This window comes from Myotis nattereri (assembly GCF_964212035.1).
Source record: "Myotis nattereri genome assembly, chromosome: 1".
NCBI lineage: Eukaryota > Metazoa > Chordata > Mammalia > Chiroptera > Vespertilionidae > Myotis > Myotis nattereri.
In genome coordinates, this window is record NC_138075.1 from 75,568,703 (window position 1) to 75,590,459 (window position 21,757).

At 40.2% G+C, this 21,757-nt stretch overlaps 2 protein-coding genes across 2 annotated transcripts in view; one reads left to right on the forward strand and one right to left on the reverse strand.

The window, feature by feature from the left end:
* Window positions 1-4,098: 4,098 nt before the first annotated feature.
* Window positions 4,099-15,441, forward strand: PARP2 (poly(ADP-ribose) polymerase 2). The gene is made up of 16 exons (XM_081108157.1): window positions 4,099-4,186; window positions 5,590-5,730; window positions 6,020-6,090; window positions 6,845-6,895; window positions 8,869-8,965; window positions 9,383-9,458; window positions 10,093-10,195; window positions 11,380-11,542; window positions 11,791-11,929; window positions 13,166-13,229; window positions 13,311-13,445; window positions 13,718-13,845; window positions 13,994-14,093; window positions 14,638-14,736; window positions 14,955-15,079; window positions 15,176-15,441. Exons 1-16 carry the CDS (start codon window positions 4,132-4,134, stop codon window positions 15,333-15,335), a joined length of 1,707 nt encoding a protein of 568 aa, XP_080964283.1. The 5' UTR covers window positions 4,099-4,131; the 3' UTR covers window positions 15,336-15,441.
* Window positions 15,442-17,402: 1,961 nt separating this feature from the next.
* Window positions 17,403-21,757, reverse strand: part of TEP1 (telomerase associated protein 1) — a gene marked incomplete at its 5' end in the record, with an annotated part of 38,380 nt that continues 34,025 nt past the window's right edge. The window contains 4 exons of the mRNA XM_081108133.1: window positions 17,403-20,371; window positions 20,595-20,699; window positions 20,818-21,023; window positions 21,130-21,235. Coding sequence (XP_080964259.1) covers window positions 20,249-20,371; window positions 20,595-20,699; window positions 20,818-21,023; window positions 21,130-21,235 — 540 coding nt within the window. The 3' untranslated portion in view covers window positions 17,403-20,248. The remainder of the gene's footprint in view (window positions 20,372-20,594; window positions 20,700-20,817; window positions 21,024-21,129; window positions 21,236-21,757) is intronic.

Genomic DNA, 21,757 nt, shown 5'->3' on the forward strand with positions numbered 1-21,757 from the left:
CGAAACTGTAATTAACATGCTTAATTCTGCTTCTGTAATCTGCTTTTTTTGGGAGCCAGGTGCCACGTTCCAAACCCTGGGATGTAATCAATACCTTTGTGATTTTTGCCACCATCTTATTGCTATGAGATTTGGGAATGCCCCCTCATAGTCCCAGATTGCAATAAATGTGACTCTTTAATTCGACTTCTTGAAGCGTCCTTCTGATTCACGGGGTACATTACAACAAAAGGCCTAGGCTTTGAAATAAAATTTAGCTGTATAAGCAAACCTTGCTAAACTAACCCTTTCCTTTCTAGTTACTTTTTCACCATTTACTACCCCTACCTCCTACACCTTTGACTCGTCAATTCTTTTTTTTAAATTATTATTATTTTAAATCCTCCTGCGAGGCTATTTTTCCACTGATTTTAGAGAGAGTAGAAGAGAGAGGGAAAGACAGAGAGAACCATCAATGTGAGAGAAACACATCGATTGGTTGCCTCCTGCACAAACCCTGGCCAGGGCCCTGGCAGGGAGGAGCCTGCAACCAAGGTATGTGCCCTTGACCCAAATCAAACCCGGGACCCTTTGGTCCGCAGGCCTATACTCTATCCACTGAGCCAAATTGACACTGGCTGACTTGTCAATTCTTTACAAACTTATTGTCTAGAAAAAAGGTATAAAAGTTTCCTGTTCTAGACACTTCTTTGGATCTTCATTCTCTTGTGATGTCTCCCAAATCCATGTAAAAATTCAATAAAATTTGTATGCTTTTCTCCTGTTAATCTGTCTCTGTCAGTTTAATTTTTAAGCCTAGCCAGGGGCCCTAAAGGGGATGAGGAAAACTTTTTTCTACCTTATAGTAGCAAAGGAAAACCTCTATTTCAAGGTGCTGTACACAGATATTCCAAGATACTTTCTAGCTGCACAGTCTGGAATAAATTCCTTAAAAATCTCTGAGACTCAATTTTCTCCTCTGTAGCATGGTGCCGGTAATACCTATTGAGGACTTGTAAGAACTTTAATACCAGTATCATAAATTGTGGCCCAAAATTTGGATTTTTGCAGCTTGAGCTCTGAAGTTGCTTGCAGAGCATAACTTTGTCCTTTTGGGCTCTGGAACTGTCTGCATAGCCTCCTATGCTGATTGTACTGTTTGTTAAATAATACTCTCTGTACTATAACTGTGTGATCAAAGACAGCCTATTTATTCTACAGGCCTGGCTGAAACTAGGACCTGATAAATGCTTAATTATATATTACCCAATATATGACACCACAGCAATATGAGTAGTGCTGGTAAATCCATGGAAATGGTATCTTGTTTTAATGTGCTTTATAAATTACAAACACTCAAACATTTTAAATAATTAATTACAATCACAAATTTAAAATATTGGATTTTTTCTAATGATTTAAGCTCCTTAAAAACATAGGAATATAATACTTACAAGGCTAAGCAGTAAAAATCACATTTACACTCTAAAAATTGTGAATGAAAAGGGAGCTATACAATAATCCTGACAAGCTCATGGGGCCACAAGGCAGGCCTGATAAGCTCAGTGACCAAAAGTGACCACACAGGGTGGTCTGATCAAGCTCCTAACTGGGCAGGTCATGGCAGGTAGTCATCCATCAATTTTCCTGTCATTTTAATATGTTGTTCTAGAATACAGATAAAAGAGAAATTTAAATAAATCTTAGGTGCTGGGGGACTGTCTAGGGCGGGGGGATAAAATGGACACATATGTAATACCCTTTGTAATACTTTAAGCAATAAAAAAATAAATAAATAAATAAATAAATAAAATCTTAGGAATACCACATCAAAATCAGTGATACCACTTAAAACGAACACTTATTAGGATAAAAAGTCTTCATTGGCACAGTTAATTCTCTTCAGTTATACTTACTTTGATTAATTTGTCATTTTTGTTGTATTTTAAAGTTTATTATGACTATTATAAGCATACAGAAAAACAGGAAAAAGAATATAATGAATATCTATAGGCCTATTACCTAAATTTAACAATTATTTGTATTTTGCCCTATTTGATCATTTTGACTGAAGTATTTTAAAGCAAATTCCAGATATAATGACATTTTATCCCTAAATACTATAGCATGCATTTTTTTTTTAAAAAAAAAATGTTTTTATTGATTTCAGAGAGAGGAAGGGAGAGGAAGAGATAGAAACATCAATGATGAGAGAATAATTGATCGGCTGCCTTGCACATGCCCTCCACTGGGGATCAGCCTGCAACCAGGGCCTGTGCCCCAACTGGAATCGAACCATGACCTCCTGGTTCATGGGTGGATGCTCAACCACAGAGCCACACATGCATTTTTAAACCCTAACTATAATACCATTATCACATCTAATAAGTAATTCCCTAAAGTCATCTAATACTCAGTCCATACCTACATATCCTCAAAGGTCTTTTATTGCTGGCTTGTTTAAACCAGCACCCAATATCTAACGCTGCATTTGGCTGCTATACTCAAACATCTCTTTTAATCTAAAAAAGTGCCTACCTTATTATTTTTTTCTCATTACAATAACTTATTGAAGAGAGTAGGTCAGTTGCTCTGTGGAATATGAATTTGCATTTTTATCCCATGTGAGTCTGAACATTTTTTCCATGTGCTTGCTTATAATACAAACTGTTTGTTTATACCTTTTGTCCACTTATCTACAGAGGTTTTGATTTTTCTTATGACTTTGAGACAGCTCTTTATATGTTAAGCACACTTCATTCAACTTTTAAACACTCCGCAGCTTTCCTTTGGGCTTTGTCTCAAATTCTTTAATTTTCTTCTTTAAGAATAGTCAAATATGTTATTTTCCTGTTTTCTTGCATTGTCTAAAAAAAACCTAAGAAAATTATCAATCACTCTGTTATGGCCTTAATTGTGCACCACCCGTCCCCCCTCCCCCATGCATATGGTGAAGTTTTAACTCCCAGTACCTCCGAATAAGACTGTATTTGGAGGCAGTGACTTTAAAGAAGTAATTAAAGTGCAATAGGTCATGTAAGCGGGCCCTAATCCAGTATCACTAGTGTCCTTACTTAAAGAGGAGCCTAGGACACAGACACACACAAAGGGAAGAGCATGCACGGGAAAACACAGGAAGAAGAAAGCCATCTACCATCCAACGAAAGAGACCTTGAAAAAAAACTGCCGACACCTTTATCTTGGATTTCTTTCTAGGTAAAGGCAAGTGAGACGGCATATTTCTGTTGTTTGAGCCACCCACTTATTTATGACAGCCCTCGCAAACAAATACACTGCATAACATTTAATAAGTCACTGAAATTTCTCTAAAGATCAGTTTTCACAGATGTAAAATGAGGATAATACCTACGCTATAGGGTGTTGTGAGAATTAATATAGTAAGCATTAAATACTCTAGCTGTTATCCTCATGAAGATTAAGTGAATTTGTGCATGCAAAGTAAAGCACTTAGCTCGGCGTCTAGTACACAAAGAAAGCTCCACCCAAACATTGAGGAGCCCCTGACCTAAAATGTCACCAAATACCATTCTAAAATCTAAGCATGTAAGCCCTCTGCAGGAAAAGAGGACGGGGGGAGAGTAGTCTGAATTGGGTTATGAGGCCCCCTTGCGGAGTGCCTCACCTCAGCCATTGAACTCACTTTGCTGGCCGTGAGTCTGTTCCAAGCTCCGCTTGAGGAGGCATCCGCCAGGCCCCTCCCGAGGGCGGGGTCCGTGGCATCTCCTGCCCAGTCTGCCCTCGCGCGGAGACCCGTTCTCTGGGAACTCACCTCCCCGCGGCTCAGGGAGGGCCCTGTTAGGGCCGCGCTTGGCCCTAGTCTCAGACCTTCCCAGGGGACATGGGGTAGAGTGACGAGGTGCACTCAGCGCGTTGCCCCACCAATGAGCTTCCCTCCGCCCTGGAGAACGGCTTTGCGCACGGCGGGTATATAAGGCCCCCTTATGTATAATCCTTTATAGGTTAGGGTGACTTCCCACAACGCATAGCGACATGCAAATTTGACGGGCGTGCCTCCTCTGTCCCTGCGGGCAACTTCTCTCCTGGACGCGCGCTCGCGCTGCGTGTTCCCGCCTTTTGACTCCAGCCGAGCGAATCCTGGGAGAGGGCAGGTGACGTCAACAGTCAGGCTCGATGGCGGCGCGGCGGCGGCTGATGGGGACCAGCGGCCGGCGCAGTCGGGCGTCAGGTTCGGAGATCATTGTTGGGGGGCGGAATGCTGGGGCGCGGGAAGTCGGGAACAGAACGGCGCCTCCTACTCCAGCCCCTCCCCCATCCGTCGCCCCCTGTCCCGCCCTTGGCTGCCAAACTAGTTTTGGTAGTAAACTTACAAGATTTCGGTTTTCAGAGCTTTTCAATTATAGAATTGTGGACCTAACAAAGTGCCAGCTCTAGTGTATATGCGTCTAATGTCATCCAATCAAAACAAATTTAATTGTAAGATGCATCATTATTTTATGTAACAGTAAGAAGGGAAAAACGCTTCCAGTTAAAACATGATTCATGGTTCATGTGTCATCCATGGTGAGATGCATCCGGGTTGCAGAATTGGTAAAGTGCAAGTCTTAGAATTGATGAGAGCTTTATTCTCTGTGTTACATATCAAATGCATAGTCCCGTCCAACAGATGCGGTATTATTGTCATCCTGTGGATTTTACAGTTGGGGCAACTGATGAGATAACTTCTGCAAGGTTCCGCAGCTAAGAGTCAGAGCGGGGCTCTAAGCTCACACAGACTCCAAAGCGCTTTACTAAACGTTATCTCATTCCACCACAGGTATTTTAGTGATAGGTAGGGGCGTGGGCACAAGGAAACAGAACAGATAAGCTATGAGACTCATGCCTCGGCCTATGAACTCACAAGAGTCCCATGGCTCCCTTGTACTTGTTTTTTTTTAACAACTGCTAGTCAGTTATTTAAAAGGTTGATTTAAGCATCTGCAGCAGCTCAATGACTCCTGCTTCAATACTGAAGGCAGTAATCTGCTCAACAATCTCAGAAGGGCTGTGCAAGTCCGTGAGTCCCCTGTGGGTCCTCACCTGAAACCATCCCAATCTTAGAACCCTGCCACAGGGAGTTTTTCTTGTGATTCTCCGAGTTTTGGTAGGCGTCTCCGCTGGTCCTTTCCCTTTGAGATTCTTTTCCTTTGCACTTCTGATCAAGTCAGCACACACCTGCTCCAAAGACGTTACCTTGGGGCTAGAGTAATTCTAATTCGGTGAATCACAGCTACCTCTGGTTCCACGGGTGTCTTTCTGGAATCTTTAAAAGCCACGGCTGCGCTGGGGTTTCCTGACTGACTTGTTCCTCGGTTAGAGCGAATAGTGGTAAGGAGCAGGAGTGGGCAGGATGCAGCTCTGCTGCAGCTGCAAAGAGCCTTTTACTTTATTTTACTTTTTTATTTGGCCAGAATAGCAATCACGGAAGCGATTACTCAGACTGTTATCAACAGTTGTTATTGTTTCTTTGTAACCTTACAAAACCATCCTAAACCATTTCCTTAAAAAGGCGGTGCTTTTTCAAAGTAGGATTATATTCACTGTACACTCATTCTTTGTTTTGCTTCTTTGTCTGCCCATTCTTGCCCTTAGCTTCTAAAGCATCAAATGAAACCGACAATACAGAAGACTCTCCTCCTGCCAAGAAAACTCGAAGATGCCAGAGGCAGGAGGTGAAAAAAGAGCCTGTGCCTGGAGGAAAGGCTGATAAGGACAGAACAGAAGACAAGCAAGGTCAGCCTCCTGTGGTAGGCCAGGGAGGACATGGGCCAGCAAGAAGGTCTCTGGGAGGGGTAAACGTGGAGCATATTCTGTTCTTTCAACTCTCACTTCTCCAAGGCACAGTAACTTTCTATCTTCTGGGTTTACCATTTTCTTGGAACCTTCAGTTTCATGATTTGAAACAGATTGAGGCTTGAGCGGATCAGGACTGCCTGGGAAGGGCAGTTAATTATGACAAATTTCTTTCTAACAAGTTTGATTCCCATACAAGTAGACATAGTACATGCCTGTCTTTCCTCAGAGTCTGTGAAGACCTTGCTGTTAAAGGGCAAAGCTCCCGTGGACCCAGAGTGCACCCTAAAGGTGGGGAAGGTGAGAGACTCCTCAATCCATTCATTTCTCAGAGAGCAGTGTTCTATTGTTGTTGGGATTCTCACTGGAATATTGCTAGTATTTATTTCACGAATCCTCACCAAAATATTACTAGTGATTCATTTTCTGCAAGGCTAAATGATGGCAGTGGTGGTGTTAAGGATTAATAATCAGGGTGTTTTTAACCTGGTTAACTTATGGGGCGGTCATCAGCTTTCCATACATCATTCTCTTGTTTCAGTTAGAAAATTATATCATTATCAAGGGGAAAAATGAGAAATTATGCCCTGGGATGGCATGAATTACTGAGAATAAGTTTTCTTTAACTGAGAATCATTTGTATTGTATTTCTGTAATTATAGAAAGGCATCATGTTTGTTTGTTTGTTTTTAAAATATGTTTTTATTGATTTTAGAGAGGAGGGGAGAGGGCTAGAGAGAGAAACATCAAGCAACTACCTCCTTCATACCCCCTACTGGGGATCTGCAGGGGATCGAACATGCAACCCTGGGCATGTGCCCCGACTGGGAATTGAATAAGTGGCCTCTTGGTTCATGGGTTGACACTCAACCACTGAGCCACCCCGGTTTTTATTATAGAAATGACAGCTTATGTGTGAAAGAAGATACTTTTGCATTTCTTTCCCTGGAAGATGGATGTTGGTAGTGCTGGAGAATGACCCCTTGAGGCATAAGGCCTCAGTTAGGATCTCATCAAGACTATACAAATGTCAGTTTTTTTCTTTTCTCTCTAGGCCCATATCTACTGTGAAGGGAATGATGTGTATGATGTCATGTTAAATCAGGTAAGGGGAGAAGCCATTCTATTTATGGGAATTTCTTCTTGACAGTTATTGATGACAGTGTTCCAATGCCCAGATCATTAATTCTGGAGTCCCTTATGTTAGACACATGCTCTGTAGTAAAGTCTACCTGATAGCGGAGTCCTTGATAACAAGCAGAGTTTTTTGCAGATTTCTTGTCTTTTATTGAACCTATGAACTCTCTGTTCATATCATTTTGCACATTCCCGACAGGTTGTTGGTCTTTTTCTTACTGGCTACGAGGAACTTTATATAATATGAGAATAGTGTATCATCTATAATAGCAATTTTCAACCTTTTTAACCTCCTAGCACATAAACTAATTACTAAAATTCAGTGGCACACCAAAAAATAATTTTTTTGTCCACCTGACAAAAGAAATAGGTATTAATTTGATTCATTCACATAGGACAGCTATTGTGTTGGCTGTTGTCATTGTTTTGTTTGGCAATCAAAGAGAAAAGAAGTCAGTGCCTCTGACTACATAGTCAAGTATTGCAGGTTTTAAAATTTTTTGAGGCACACCATTTGAAAATCACTGGTCTGTAGTATAAATTGCCTGTATGTTTTTCAGATTTGTCATTTGCCTTTTGATTTTCTTTCTGGTATACTTTTTGCCCTTATTGAAGTTTACATTTTTATGTTAAATTTATGAATTTTTTTCTTATTAACCTTTTCCTCTTTGTTTATTTTTGTTGTTTTGAATAGATAATACATTTGCCTGGTTAAAATATATATCCTAATTATATATCTTCATATTTGAACTTATAAACCCATCACATATAATTTTAACGGCTACCTAGTAGTCCTTTGTTACTACTTCTTTTACATGAAATATGAGCATCTTACAGCTCCTTTTTGTTCTAACACCCTATGACTTTACAGTGTGAATTAAGTATAAGATAGGAAGGGGCAGACACTTAATAAAAGGAGTGCCTGGATAACCAGGACTCAACCTTATCACACAAGCTACTATTCCTCATCGTGGCCTACGCCCTCCCTTCACTCTGAGTAAGTTGCTTACCGTATACCTCTTCTAAGCTTCTAGTCACAGTCTCTCAGAATGTCTCCAAGTCATGCCGGGCTGATGTGGCAGTGGTTTCTGCCTGTCCTCTCCCTTCCTAACACTGTCCTGCTCTCAGCTCACTGTCAAATCGCTGCAGTTGACAAAACAAACCTTAATTAAAGCTATTAAACAGTAAATTGTCTAAACAAATAAGCATAATAGTTATGGATCTTTGAGGCATCAAAATGGTCTTCATTTGAAAAATAATCATTGAGAATGGATTGGGAGCTGGAAAACACATTTGAGATTGGGTAGTGTGCCGAGCCAGCTCAGCCAAGGGTTCGAAAGCCTGAGTGAGGGTGGTGAAGGATGAAGAAATGACAGACAAAGAGAATAAGCTGGGTCTAGGTGGATCTTCCTGTGCCTGGCTGAGGCCACACAGAGAGATCCAGAGGCGAGCTGAGCCTTTATTTTATAGCCAGACGTAAACAAGGTAGTGCTCACCATAGTTACATATTCTTGTGAGTTTCACTTGTTTTGGCAGCACTTGCTACATCTCCCTCAGCCCATTAGCTTCCTAGATAAGATCTAGGGAGCTCATAAGGTCCAGCCTAATTATGCTAAGAGGACTGTGCCCTCTAAGCTGGGACTTGTTTGTGGCTTTGCCAACAGGTCAATCCGAGGCTTAACCCTATAGCCACGCCCTACAGGGTAGAAAGTTTGAGGAAGCTTCCAGGCTCCATTTTTAATTCCTAGAAATTCAAAGTTTAATGTAGAACCTAATCCTTCCTTAAATCTTCACTCTTACAAGAATCTGATTGCCTTGCCCATGCTGTTCTTTTCCTTATGGCAATTACTGGCACCTCTGACCAAGGAAGAGTTGCTGGTTTATGCTTCTTCTATTTGCAAGCCTGTTATTTTATGTTTCTATTTGTCTCACTCATCATAGACCAATCTCCAGTTCAACAACAACAAGTACTATCTGATTCAGCTATTAGAAGATGATGCTCAGAGGAACTTCAGTGTTTGGATGAGATGGGGCCGAGGTAATGACTTATTATGCGTTTTCTGAGTTGTCATTTAGAAAGCCAGAAGCAACTCAGTGAGTGGCCAAGGATCCTCTAAGCTTAAATTGGTGGAAGGGAGGCTCTGTAACTTGGGGCGGGGATTAGGAGTCGGATTGTGCTTTCTGTAATTGCGCAGTGGCAGGCATTTTCAGTAGGAAGTTCTCATTGGAAAAACTACGAGCAGCCTGTTGAGAGACAGAACTCTCCTAGTGCTGCTCATGAACTATGGCAGTTAGTAGGAGGTAACTAATAGCAACAGGATATATTTCCTAAGCCCTTTCACTTTTTCCTGTCCATTAGTTGGAAGCTAACCAGACCTTAGACAATGGCTTGTTACTATTAGAGACCTCTTCTTGGGTTAGGTTTCCAACCTTATATGTGGCATTTACTTTGCAGTTGGGAAAGTGGGGCAGCACAGCTTGGTGGCTTGTTCAGGGGACCTCAACAAGGCCAAGGAAGTCTTTCAGAAGAAGTGAGTACTAAGAAATGAGTATAAAAATATACCCTTCTTCTTGAATGTATCTTCTTTAAGAATTTTATAAATGTGATTTGGCCTAAATGTTAATGTCTTTCCACTATAACATGCTGTGACTAGAACACCAAACTGCATCCTTAGTTAGTGATTATATCACCTGGAACCTTGAAATTGACTAAAAATAGAAGATCTAATATAATTTAGCACATGATCAACAACTTAGGAAATTTGGGGAAAGTGGGATGAGAATATATAGCTAGAGTTTAAAAAAATACTTTTCCTATGGATGGATGAAGAATTTTTCTGGAGTCTCTAGAAACGTTTCCTTCAGAAGAAGGGGTTGGATAGGGATCTTTTTGTCTTAAACTTCCAATGGCTTGTGTGGTGTTCCGGAGGCTTTGGGAAGCCCAAAGGTCCATTTCCCCCCATTTTTTTGTTCCCTTTATACCCAGAACCTTACTGTTTATTCAGGGCTCTAATTTAGAATCCAGATTTATGGGAAGTTGATGTGTAAGAAAGCTCTGTTGTAGGAAATAAAGTTTGGAGATGTTCTAAGGAAACAATTGTAAGCCCATCCCTACTAATAGACCCTTATTTGTAAGATTTTTTCTCACCACCTTGGACTCTACAGATTCCTTGACAAAACAAAAAACAATTGGGAGGATCGTGAGAAGTTTAAGAAGGTGCCTGGAAAATATGATATGGTACAAATGGACTATACCACCAATACTCAGGTAAACTGACTGCATGTGTAGGGGGGAAACTGTTTCCTCTTAATCAGGGTGAAGTCTAACAGAATGACTTAGATCAGGTCATAGGACAGAATGGGCCAAAGTATCCTGAGTCTTGCTATTTCCTACCCAAGAACAGATTACAGTTCCCTCATGAGTTACCTTCACTCATCTTTGTAATCTTCAAGGGACTGTAGAATGAGGATAAATGTGCTTTTTTTCTAGTCTCTATTATTGACTAAGGTTCCTATAAAATCTTAGGTCCTGTTTCCAGAAGTTTAATGTTACAAATCAAGAGAGGAGTAATTAATAGTCAAATGGAAAACACGACATTTAAAGTTGTCTTTACTTCTGGTTTTACAGGATGGAGCAAAAGTAGGTTTACAGTTGTTTGCATGGAAAATAATACAGGGTTATGTCGGACTCGACGTACATCATTTTGTGGTTACGTCGCCATCTCCCATTTACAGTATTTATTTAAAAAAAAATTCTGTCATTTTGACATATGTACATATGTGCTTTATGTTTTTTATTATTTATTTACCACAAGTAATTATTATTTACCACAAGGAATTGTTATCTTTCTTTTAAATTTTAAATTTTTTTACTGTTTCACTTCTTTACTGCTGTGTAATGTGCTCCATGTGAGTGATGTAGGTGCTTAAGTAGGTGGGTTCCGACTTATGGCGAAAATCGCGATACGTCTTGCTGTAGGAACGGATCTCCGAAGTAACCCGAGGACCTACTGTACAATAATTAATAAACAATAATACAAGAATAAATTTTAAACTTTCACATATTCACAACTGTAAACCTACTTTTACCCCCCCCCCCCCCATACCACAGTACTAACAATTCAGAGAAACTGGAGTGCAACCAAGATGTTGAAAGCTGTCCTGGAGAAATCTTAGTCTTAAGATGAGAAGATTTAAGACAAAACAGCTGTCTCTACATACTGAATGATATATTGTGTTTATTTGAGGCTTCTTCTGAGTGTTTACCTATGGGAGGCAGAGTAGGACTAGAAGGTGGAAGTCATATTGAGTACTCTACCTAGGTAATAATGGCATGGGCCTGTGTTAAAAACAGAGGCAGATGGTCACCTGCCAGGAATATTGTACAGCCAGTGCTTGCAGAGAGCTTAAAATAGATCCTTTTAGATTTTATTATTTCTATTTTGGCTATAGAATGAAGAGGAAACAAAAAAAGAGGAATCTCTTAAATCCCCCTTGAAACCAGAGTCACAGCTAGATCTTCGTGTACAAGAGCTGATAAAGTTGATCTGTAATGTCCAGGCCATGGAAGAGATGATGATAGAAATGAAATACGACACCAAGAAAGCCCCGCTTGGTAGGACTTCAGGTTCTATCCTACATTCTCTCCATATTTCCTAGTTCCTTTAATGAGTTCTTTCATCACTATCAAGATTGAAAGCTTGCTGATATGACTGAAGAAAAAGAGATTTGGGGTGAGGGGCTGTGTGGAGGGAGGAGGTCTATTTTGAAAATTGAAAGGTGCGAGTCTGTTGGACAGGGCATAAATGTAGTTTACAGGATAGGACTTTAGTTGTGGAGTCTCATCTCTTGCTGGGTCTGCAGGGAAGCTGACAGTGGCACAAATCAAGGCAGGTTACCAGTCTCTTCAGAAGATCGAGGACTGTATTCGGGCTGGCCAGCAAGGACGAGCTCTCGTGGAAGCATGCAATGAATTCTACACCAGGATCCCCCATGACTTTGGGTCAGGCCTGTGCTGTTATTTCACTTTGGTCTTCTACTCAGTCTTTCATTTCTAAGGCAATGATCATCTGGAATAGATACAGAGCCAAAATGATTTATAGGTAGCCTAACTAATCAGCTTACAAGTATGGAATTCAGTCTTCTGGCCCGATTACAACCATATTCTCTGGCCATGTGGAAGTTACCAACTCAAGTGAGAATGAGTTTAACTATCCAACCAACAAGTAACTATCCAACCACCTTCAGGCATATCACCCCCTATTTCCTGTTCTTTAAGGTGACCATAACCACACACCATTTCTGTGAACTTAAATAAAGGGTGTCCCAAAATTCACACAAGAAGTGATTTTGATAGAAAACACAGGTTTATAATTAAACATTGTAAATTTTTTATTGATTCATAAAGTATGCAGTATAGGGTTATGTATGGAATAGCATATCGGGTAAATGGCCTCCACAGCTTTGCTGGCACATATGCACTCTTTTGTTGAAATTTTCCGTGACCGAAATGCGGCTGCTCAGGCAATAACAGTTAATGGTGCTTGCTATAGTGACATGTTAATCCAGTTTTTTGTGCCGTGGAGGCCATTTACCCGATATGCTACTCCGTACATAACCCTATACATGAATCAATAAAAAATTTACAATTTTTAATTATAAACCTGTGTTTTCTATCAAAATTACTTCTTGCGTGAATTTTGGGACACCCTTTATTAGGTATATACATTCCTTTATCTTTGTTGATTCTATATTCTTATGCTTATTTTATTCCTTCTAATGCTTTATAGAGCTCTGTGAACTAGAAATAACCCTGAGTGGTCTACTGCTTCTAGACAGGGCTATACCCAAAGTATTCCTTATTGATAGCAATATATCTTCTTTTTCTTTCTTTTTCTTTTTTTTTTAATATCCTCTTTTTAGAAAAGCATCCCATAAAGAAGAATTTCAACTTGTCTCAAATGTCAAAATCTATGTTTTATCCTACTCAGAGTATATACATCATATCTCTCTATATTTGGAAGTTAAAATATCTTTACGGATCTCTCTCTCTCTCTCTCTCTCTCTCTCTCTCTCTCTCTCTCTCTCTTTCTCTCTCTCTCTCTCTCTCTCTCTCTCTCTCTCTCTCTCCAAAAACCCAAGTTTCTTATATTTTTTTTCTAAATGACCTATCTTTAGTCTGTTATTTTTAGTCATGTGCCACAGATCAGAGACTTATGGGTTATATCTCTATCCTTAGACTCCGTACTCCTCCATTAATCCGGACGGAGAAAGAACTGTCAGACAAAATACAGCTACTAGAGGTGAGAGATGTGTGGATTGGGAAGTATTAAATCTCTTATCCCAGGTTCTTCCTATATTGATTCTATATCTCATCTTGTCAGGCTTTGGGAGACATTGAAATTGCCATTAAGCTGGTAAAGACCGAGCTGCAAAGCCCAGAACATCCATTGGACCAACACTATAAAAAACTACATTGTGCCTTGCACCCTTTAGACCATAAAAGTTATGAGTTCAAAGTAAGAAAATGTTCATTTATGTTCATACCTTTAAAACCTACCCTTCCCTACCCCACTGTTTTCTGGCTACATCTGGTTAAGAGCAAACTTTTGTATAGGACAGAATTTCTATTTACTAGAAATTTGGGAAGGTAGGAAGCTCTTTCTGACTGCCTCGTGAGACCATTTGGGAGCAGAAAGGTCTCAATTTATACCAGAGGCCTTGAAGTTCTCAGCTCAGTCTGGTCTATTAGAGAGTCCACATTGGCCGTTTCTTTCATTCTTTTTCACAGATAATCTCCCAGTACCTTCAATCTACCCATGCTCCCACACACAGTGACTATACCATGACCTTGTTGGATGTTTTTGAAGTAGAGAAGGAGGGTGAGAAAGAAGCCTTCAAAGAGGACCTTCGTAACAGGTCTCAGTTTAGCTTTGGGTTTGGAAAGATACTCCCTTGCCTGGAGTGCAGTTATGGAACTAAGGGAAGGATGGCACAGGGAGCTCTTGGCTTTATGCTAGAGCCTCTGTTTGCAGGAGAGACAACAATAACAGTGGCTTTTCCTTAGGATGCTGCTATGGCATGGCTCCAGGCTGAGCAACTGGGTAGGAATCCTGAGCCATGGGCTTCAGATTGCCCCACCTGAGGCTCCCATCACAGGTTACATGGTGAGTAGAAACTGAACCCTAGAAGGAGGCACAAGGGAAAAGAATACAATAATTTTCTCAGTCCTAGTCCTTTTTTCTCCTAGATTATGATTAGTGGTGCCCTTTCCAAGCATTGAATCAGCTCACCTTTTTTTTTTTTAATTTTAGAGAGAGGAAGGGAGAGAGAGACATTGATTGGTTGCCTCCCACACATGCCCCAACTGGAGATCAAACCCATAACCTGGATATGTGCCCTGACTAGGAATTGAACCCGCCACCTTTTGGTGTATGGGACAATGCTCCAACCAACTGAGCCATACAGGCCAGGGCCCAGCTCACTTTTCACTATGTCTCTCTTTATTTAAATTCCTAAATATATCTATCCTTTCTCCCTAGAAGCAGAGATTCACCAATGCTAAGCTTCTCTGGGACATAACTGTGAGGGGAAATGGGAAAGGGTCTCTATTGTGTTTAAGATTATAGAAACACAGGGTCAGTGATGTGAGCCTCCTTTCTAACACAATACGTTAAGCTGCTGACCTTGGTGTTTGTTTATATATTTCAGTTTGGAAAAGGAATCTACTTTGCTGACATGTCTTCCAAGAGTGCCAATTACTGCTTCGCCTCTCGCCTAAAGAATATTGGATTACTGCTCCTATCAGAGGTAGGACAGGAACACATCTATGGTCTCTAGTTTATTATCCCTATTTTTCCAAAGAAAAGTTTGACCACAAAGAACTTGAGTGGCGAGCCAACTGCAATTTCCATTGCATTTGACTCCTCTGCTGTAGGGGAAGAAAGTACAGATGGGCTTTTCTGTTGGCTTCAGAGCCATCCAATTCTTGGTAGGGGGTGGGCGTTCAAAGATCTTTTGCTTTGCAGGTAGCTCTAGGTCAGTGTAATGAGCTACTGGAGGCCAACCCAGAGGCAGAAGGATTACTTGAGGGCAAACACAGCACCAAAGGACTGGGCAAGATGGCTCCCAATCCTGCGAGTTCCGTCACTCTGTAAGTACTCAGAGCTTGGCTAGATAGGGCTCTACTTTCTCTGTTTCAACTTCTGAACCAGAGGCAAGTGTTGACATGCTTTCCTCCACTTGGCAGGAATGGGAGTACAGTGCCCTTAGGACCAGCACATGACACAGGAATTTTGAATCCAGATGGTTATACCCTCAACTACAATGAATTTATTGTCTATAACCCCAACCAGGTCCGTATGCGATACCTTCTAAAGGTTCAATTTAATTTCCTGCAGCTGTGGTAACATTGATATTAAATAAACCAGAGAAGATATCTTCAAGCAAGGAAATAAACAATGTTGTACTTTTGAACTTTTTCTTATTTTATGTAATAAAAATAGTACAAATCTACCACTGGCTTCTTTGGGCTTTACTTCTGCAAGCACATAGTTCTTCTGATGTTAGTGTATCTTCATTTCCAGGACAGAAAGTATAATTATTCTTTGTATCTCACAGGTATCTAGGATCCTGGGGATTGTTTCTTTTATTTTTCTTTCTTTTTAAAAATTTTTTATTAAAGTATAGCTGGCATACATACAACATTATGTGAGTTTCAGGTGTACAACGTGGTTAGTCAATATTCATATACCTTATGAAGTGATCACCATAAAAAATCTAGTAACCATCTGTCACTATACAAAGTTACTATGATACTATTGACTATATTCCCTATGCTGTACATTATATCCCTGTGGGATCCTGTTCTTTCACAGCAGAATAGCTCTGTGCATTGAGGAATATTACTAATTTAGGCTATTACTTTTTGCCATTTAATTCAATTTTTCTGCAAACTGGAATTTGTTGGTTATTATTACAAGAAGAGAAGCAGCAAAGTCTGAATTGGTCCTTTTTTCCCAATCCGATCTTCTCACTTGCCTTTTTCCCTGTTTATCAACTGCACACCAGGTCTCCCACCATTTTGTGTTTTAGGACCCAACAGATGTCCAGAAATTTAGAAAGCATTTGGAGGACTGTCACTAAGCCTAGATATATCTTGGGGAGGAGAGGCGAGAAGTAGAATGAGTTTTCATGTATCTTGTTCAATCTAAGAAGTACCAAGGTCCAAGTCAGATCCAAAGACTTTCCGGTTATTAGTAATCACACCCAACACAGATAAACACACATAACACAGTTCCTTAAGTAACAACGAAGGTTATTTAAATGAAAACTTTAGCCTACAACTTTTTAGAGAGACCAGACTACCAATATCAAAATTTAAAATGTAGACACCCTGTCCGGCAGGTGTGACTCAGTGGTTGAGCATCAACCCATGAACCAAGAGGTTGCTGGTTTGATTCCAGTCAGGGCTCGTGCCCAGGTTTTGGGCTTGATCCCCAGAAGGGGGCATTCAGGAGGCAGCTGATTGATGATGTTTCTCTCTCATCGATGTTTCTATTTATCCCTCTCCCTTCCTCTCTAAAAATCAATAAAAACATTTTAAAAAAACCTAAAAAATAAAGAAAGAAAATAATATATACACAATCTGTAAAAATTACAGATGTACATGTTTACATGGGTGATGTCACTGTAGCATTGTTCTATGCAAAAATTTCCATAGATAAGGAAATAGTTAAATATATTCACTTACTGAAAGACTGCTGCTGTTAAAATTGAGTAGATTTGGGCGCCCGGCTAGCTCAGTCGGTAGAGCATGAGACTCTTAAAATTGAGTAGATTACATGCTTTTCCCAAAAAATAGGAGAGAAGGGAATACTCCCCAACACATTCTATAAAGGAGTATGAAACTAAAACAAGTAGGTATCACAAGAAAAGCAAACTATAGACCAATATCCCTTAAAAATATAGATATAAAAACACAATACAAACAAGTTTAAACCAGCAAGCTATAAAAAGGATGGATTATACACCATGATCAAGTGAGATTACTGGAATGCAAGGTTGGTTCAACATAAGAAAATCAACTAATGGAGGACATAAATCACATGACCATCTTATTAGATGCAAAACAGCATTTGGTGAAATCAACACCCTTCATGGAAAGCATTCAACAAACTAAGAATGGAAGGGAACTTCAACTTAATAAAGGATATCTATGAAAAACCCATAGAAAGACTGAAAGCTCTAAGATCAGGAACAAGACCAAAATGTCTGCGCTCACCACTTCCATTCAATGTTGTACAGGATTCTAGCCAGAGTAATTAGATAAGGAAAAGAGAATAAAAAGGCATCCAGATTGAAAAAGAAGAGGTAAGACTATATATTTGAAGGTTATCCAATATATATAAAAAGCCCTAAAGAATACATACACATAAAAAGAAATTAGAAGTAATAAGTTCAACAAAGTTGCAGGATATGGACAATATACAAAAATCAATTTTATTTCTATACACAAATGAATAATCTGAAAAGGGAATTAAGAAAATTATTCCATTTACAATAGCATCAAAATGTAAAAATAATTAGGAATAGATTTAACCAAAGAAGTGCAAAACTTGTACACTGTAAACTATAGTACATTGTTGAAAGAAGTTTAAGACCTAAATAAATAAAAACACTCTGTTCATGGATTAAAAGACTTAATACTATTAAGATGATAATACTCCCCCAAAGCAATCTACAGATTCAATGAAATTCCTATCAAAATTCCAACAGTCTTTTTTGCACAAATGAACAAGAAAAACCTAAAGTCCATATGGAATTGCAAAGGGAACTCGAATAGCCAAAACAATCTTGAAAAAGAACAAAGTTGGAAGACTCACACTTCCTGACTTCAAAACTTACTACCAATGCTACAGTTAAGACAGTGTGGTAATGGCATAAAGACATAGGTCAATAAAATTAAGAGTCCAGAAATAGACCCATATATCTATGGTCAACTGATTTCAACAGGATGCTAGGACTATTAAGAATATTCTTTTCAATAAATGGTGCTTGAATATCCACATGCAAAGTAATCAGTTTGGAATACTACCTCACACTCTATGCAAAAATTAACTCAAAATGTATCAAAGATCTAAATATAAGAGCTAAGTCTATAAAATTCTTAGGAAATACAGGGATAGATTTGTGACTTTGGTTAGGCAATAGTCTCTGAAATATGATACTAATAGCATAAGCAACCAAAGAAAATAAAATTAGTCTTTATCATAATTCAAAACTTTTATACATCAAAGAACACTATCAATAAAGTAAAAAGATGCCCTGTCAGTATGGCTTAGTTGGAGTGTTATCCTATGCACTGGAAGATTGAAGGTTCGATTCCTGGTCAGGGTAGATATGTAGGTTGTGGGTTTGATCCCTTGTTGGGGCACATGCAGGAGGCAACTGACTGATGTATCTCTCTCACATCAATGTTTCTCTTCCTCCCTCTCTAAAATCAATTTTTAAAAAAGAAAAAGAGCCAGTCCTCCCCTTTAAAAAAGGTGAAAAGATAACCTAAAAATGGGAGAAAATACTTGCAGATTATAATCTGATGAGAATCTAATATCCAGAATATAGAAAAAAATCTTACAATTCAAAGATAAAGACAAATAATCCAAATAAAAACCAAGGATTTGAATGGACATTTCCTTGAGGAAGAAATACAGATTCCAATAAGCACGTGAAAAGATGTTCAACATTTATTAGGAAAATGCAAATCAAAACCACAATGAGATACCACTTGACACCCACTAGAGGACTATAATAATAAAGACCAACAGTAACAAGTTGGTGAAGGTGTGGATGAATTGGAATTCTCATATATTACATGAGAATGTAAAAATGGTGTAGCTGCTTTGAAAAATAGTTTGGCAGTTCCTCAAATAGTTAGAGTTACCACATGATATACCAATTCCACTCCTAGGTATATAACCAAGAGAATTGAAAAATGTCTACAGGGTGTTCCTTGTGTCTTTATCCTCTGGGTGAGGGAGACCATGAGGCATAGGGAGAAATAAGGCCAAGTCCCTCAGGTGATTTCTCCATGTAAAATCTGGAAACAGGGTGAAATAAGAAAAAAATATCCCACTCAAGTCCCCAAATCTCATTTCTAGACCAGAGTGCAGTTGTATTTCTCTGAAAGAACCCTATCATAACCCAGGACAACATCCTGTAATAGCCCTGGCTTATCACATACAAGTTCTTGAATTCTTGGACACAGAAGACCCTTAATCCTTGTTTCACCCATAGAAAGAAAGAGCCTCAGGTAACTTCTTCTTCCAAAGGACAGAATTACAGGAAAATAAGAAGGTTCTAGAACTTTTACTTAAGAGGATCACAGTCTCTGGTAAGTCGGTAAGTAAGAGCCTCCCCCTTTCAACTTATTTTAGCCTTTGTGAACTTGAATTTGAAAGAGATACATTTTTGTGATCTCTTCCAAGAATGCAGATGATCCCAGCTGGTGTGGCTCAGTGGTTGAATGTCAACCTATGAATCAGGAGGTCATGATTCTATTCCAGTCAGGGCACATGCCTAGGTTGTGGGCTCAATCCCAGTGTGGGGCATGCAGGAGGCGGCCAGTCAATGATTCTCTCTCATCATTGATGTTTCTATCTCTCTCTCCCTCTCCCTTCCTCTCTGAAATCAATAAAAAATATAGTTTAAAAAATGCAGATGATTGCACTGACTTATGCTTGCAAGCCACGTGGCTGCTGCTGTTCCGGCAGAGGCTGTGAAAGCCAGAAGACTCCGTCTGCTTTCAGTGCTCATCTGGGCAGTTAGTTCTGGTAGATGGGACTGTTTCTCTAAGAGGAACCTAGTGCTTTCCCACTTCTATCCCAGCTCTTTCTAAAGGCCCTTACTAGGGGCACTATCGACTTACTCTTCCTTCCCTTATTTTTTCTTGACCAAGTGAGAGGTCTCCAGTTCAGTGATGGCCAACATCACTTTCATTCCTCCTCTAGGAAGAAGTAGTATCTTGGGCTTCCTGGCCCAGCAAATGACACAAGAATTTTAAAGCCTAGTTTCAAAGAATATCCAGTAAAGATCTGGTTCACTTTCTTGCAGTTCTAGTAAAAAATCATCTTAAATCAGAAAAGAAACATTATAACATCCATTTTCTTCCCAGTTGATCCAAATCCACATGAGAACTCAGGCAGGACTGTACTTGAAATTTCCTGATACTTTATTTTTATAATTTTATCAAGGAAGTTTCCACCAGTGTCTTCAGGCTTGCACCTCCAGCACAAATGGTACCTCTGCCCTGAGTAGTGCATCTTCATTCCCAGGACAGAAAGTATACATGGCCCTGTGTGTCTCCCACTGCGAGCTGCAGGGCAGAGTCAGGCCCCAGCCAAGGCTCCAGGCAGCTCACTGCCCCTTCGCACCGGAACAGGCCCAGCTACAATGGGAACAGAAAAGAGGGAGATGAGAACTACAAGCCTAGGGCCTCCTTACTACCCTGTTTTTCTCTCACATTAATGCTTTTTATTTAGAACAGGTTAGTCCCATATTATTGCAAGAAGGACAGAAGAAAATAAAATTTTGATCTTTTAAACTTTCTTATCCCAGGTTTGCTCCCTTGTGACATCCTTTCAGCCCTCCTTGCACATACGCACACTTACCAGTTGCATACTGGGTCTCTCCCACAGCTTAACATCTCTGTCCTTCGAAGCCGTCACCAGCAACTCAGGCAGCACATGGAGGGCTGTGACAGAGCCTGAGTGAATCTTAGAGGGGAAGGGCAAATGTATGGTGAGTTCTTGTGGGCCCTCCTTAGTCGAGAAAGCGTCAGGATCAGACCTAGAGCCTCATCCCCTGTATTTGTAACCCTTCCCTCAAACTCACCTTTTTACGCTGCCGTGTCTTTAGACATGGGGTTGTTGGCCAGCTCGCCATGTCACAATACACAGATGGGTCTGTTTCTGGAGTTTGGGTTTCAGGCATTTGTACTGTTTTCTGCCAGATGTTACCTGTGGTCCATTCTCCTTCTAAGGTGCATTTGGCTAGGTTCCACAGCATCCCATCGGAGCTGGCACACAAATACGAGGACTCTGCCATTCCAAGGGCAGAGTTAGAGCCAGATCTTGAGCTTTGAAGGGTCCACCATCCTCCCCTAGGCCACCTCTAGGTTCCTTGTGTCCTCCCCTCACCACTCACCAGATTCAGGTTTGGCCTGAGTTACTGATATTAGGGTCCCACTGGGATTCTCTAAGTTCAGATCAAAGTCCAGGCGCTCATCAAACTCTCCAGACTCCTTTTGCCTCTGTGAAAGGACAGGTCATTTTGTTTAGCCTACTTGTGCCACTTACCCCGGCCCAGACAAAAGCAACTGTTTTCTCTTCTGGACTGGTCAAAATTGATTGATTGATTGATTGATTGATTTCCTTCCTTCCTTCCTTCCTTCAGAGAGGAAGGGAGAGGAAGCAAGAGATAGAAACATCAATGATGAGAGAGAATCATTGACTCGCTCCTGCATGCCCTCAACCTGGGCATGTGCCTTTGGCTGGAATCGAACCTGGGACCCTTCAGTCCCCAGGCCAATGCTCTATCCACTGAGCCAAACCAGCTAGAGCTGGTCAGGATTTTTTTAAAATTGTAACCCATATATAGTAAAGTGCACAAATTTTAACTGTGTATCTCAATGAATTTTTGCACATCCCTGCAATCATTGCCCAGATCAAGACGTAGAACATTTCCACCACGTTGGAAAGCTGCCTTCATGCCCCTTCCCAGTCAATACCAGAGACCTCTACCCCGAGAGCTAACAATATTCTGACTTCTGTCA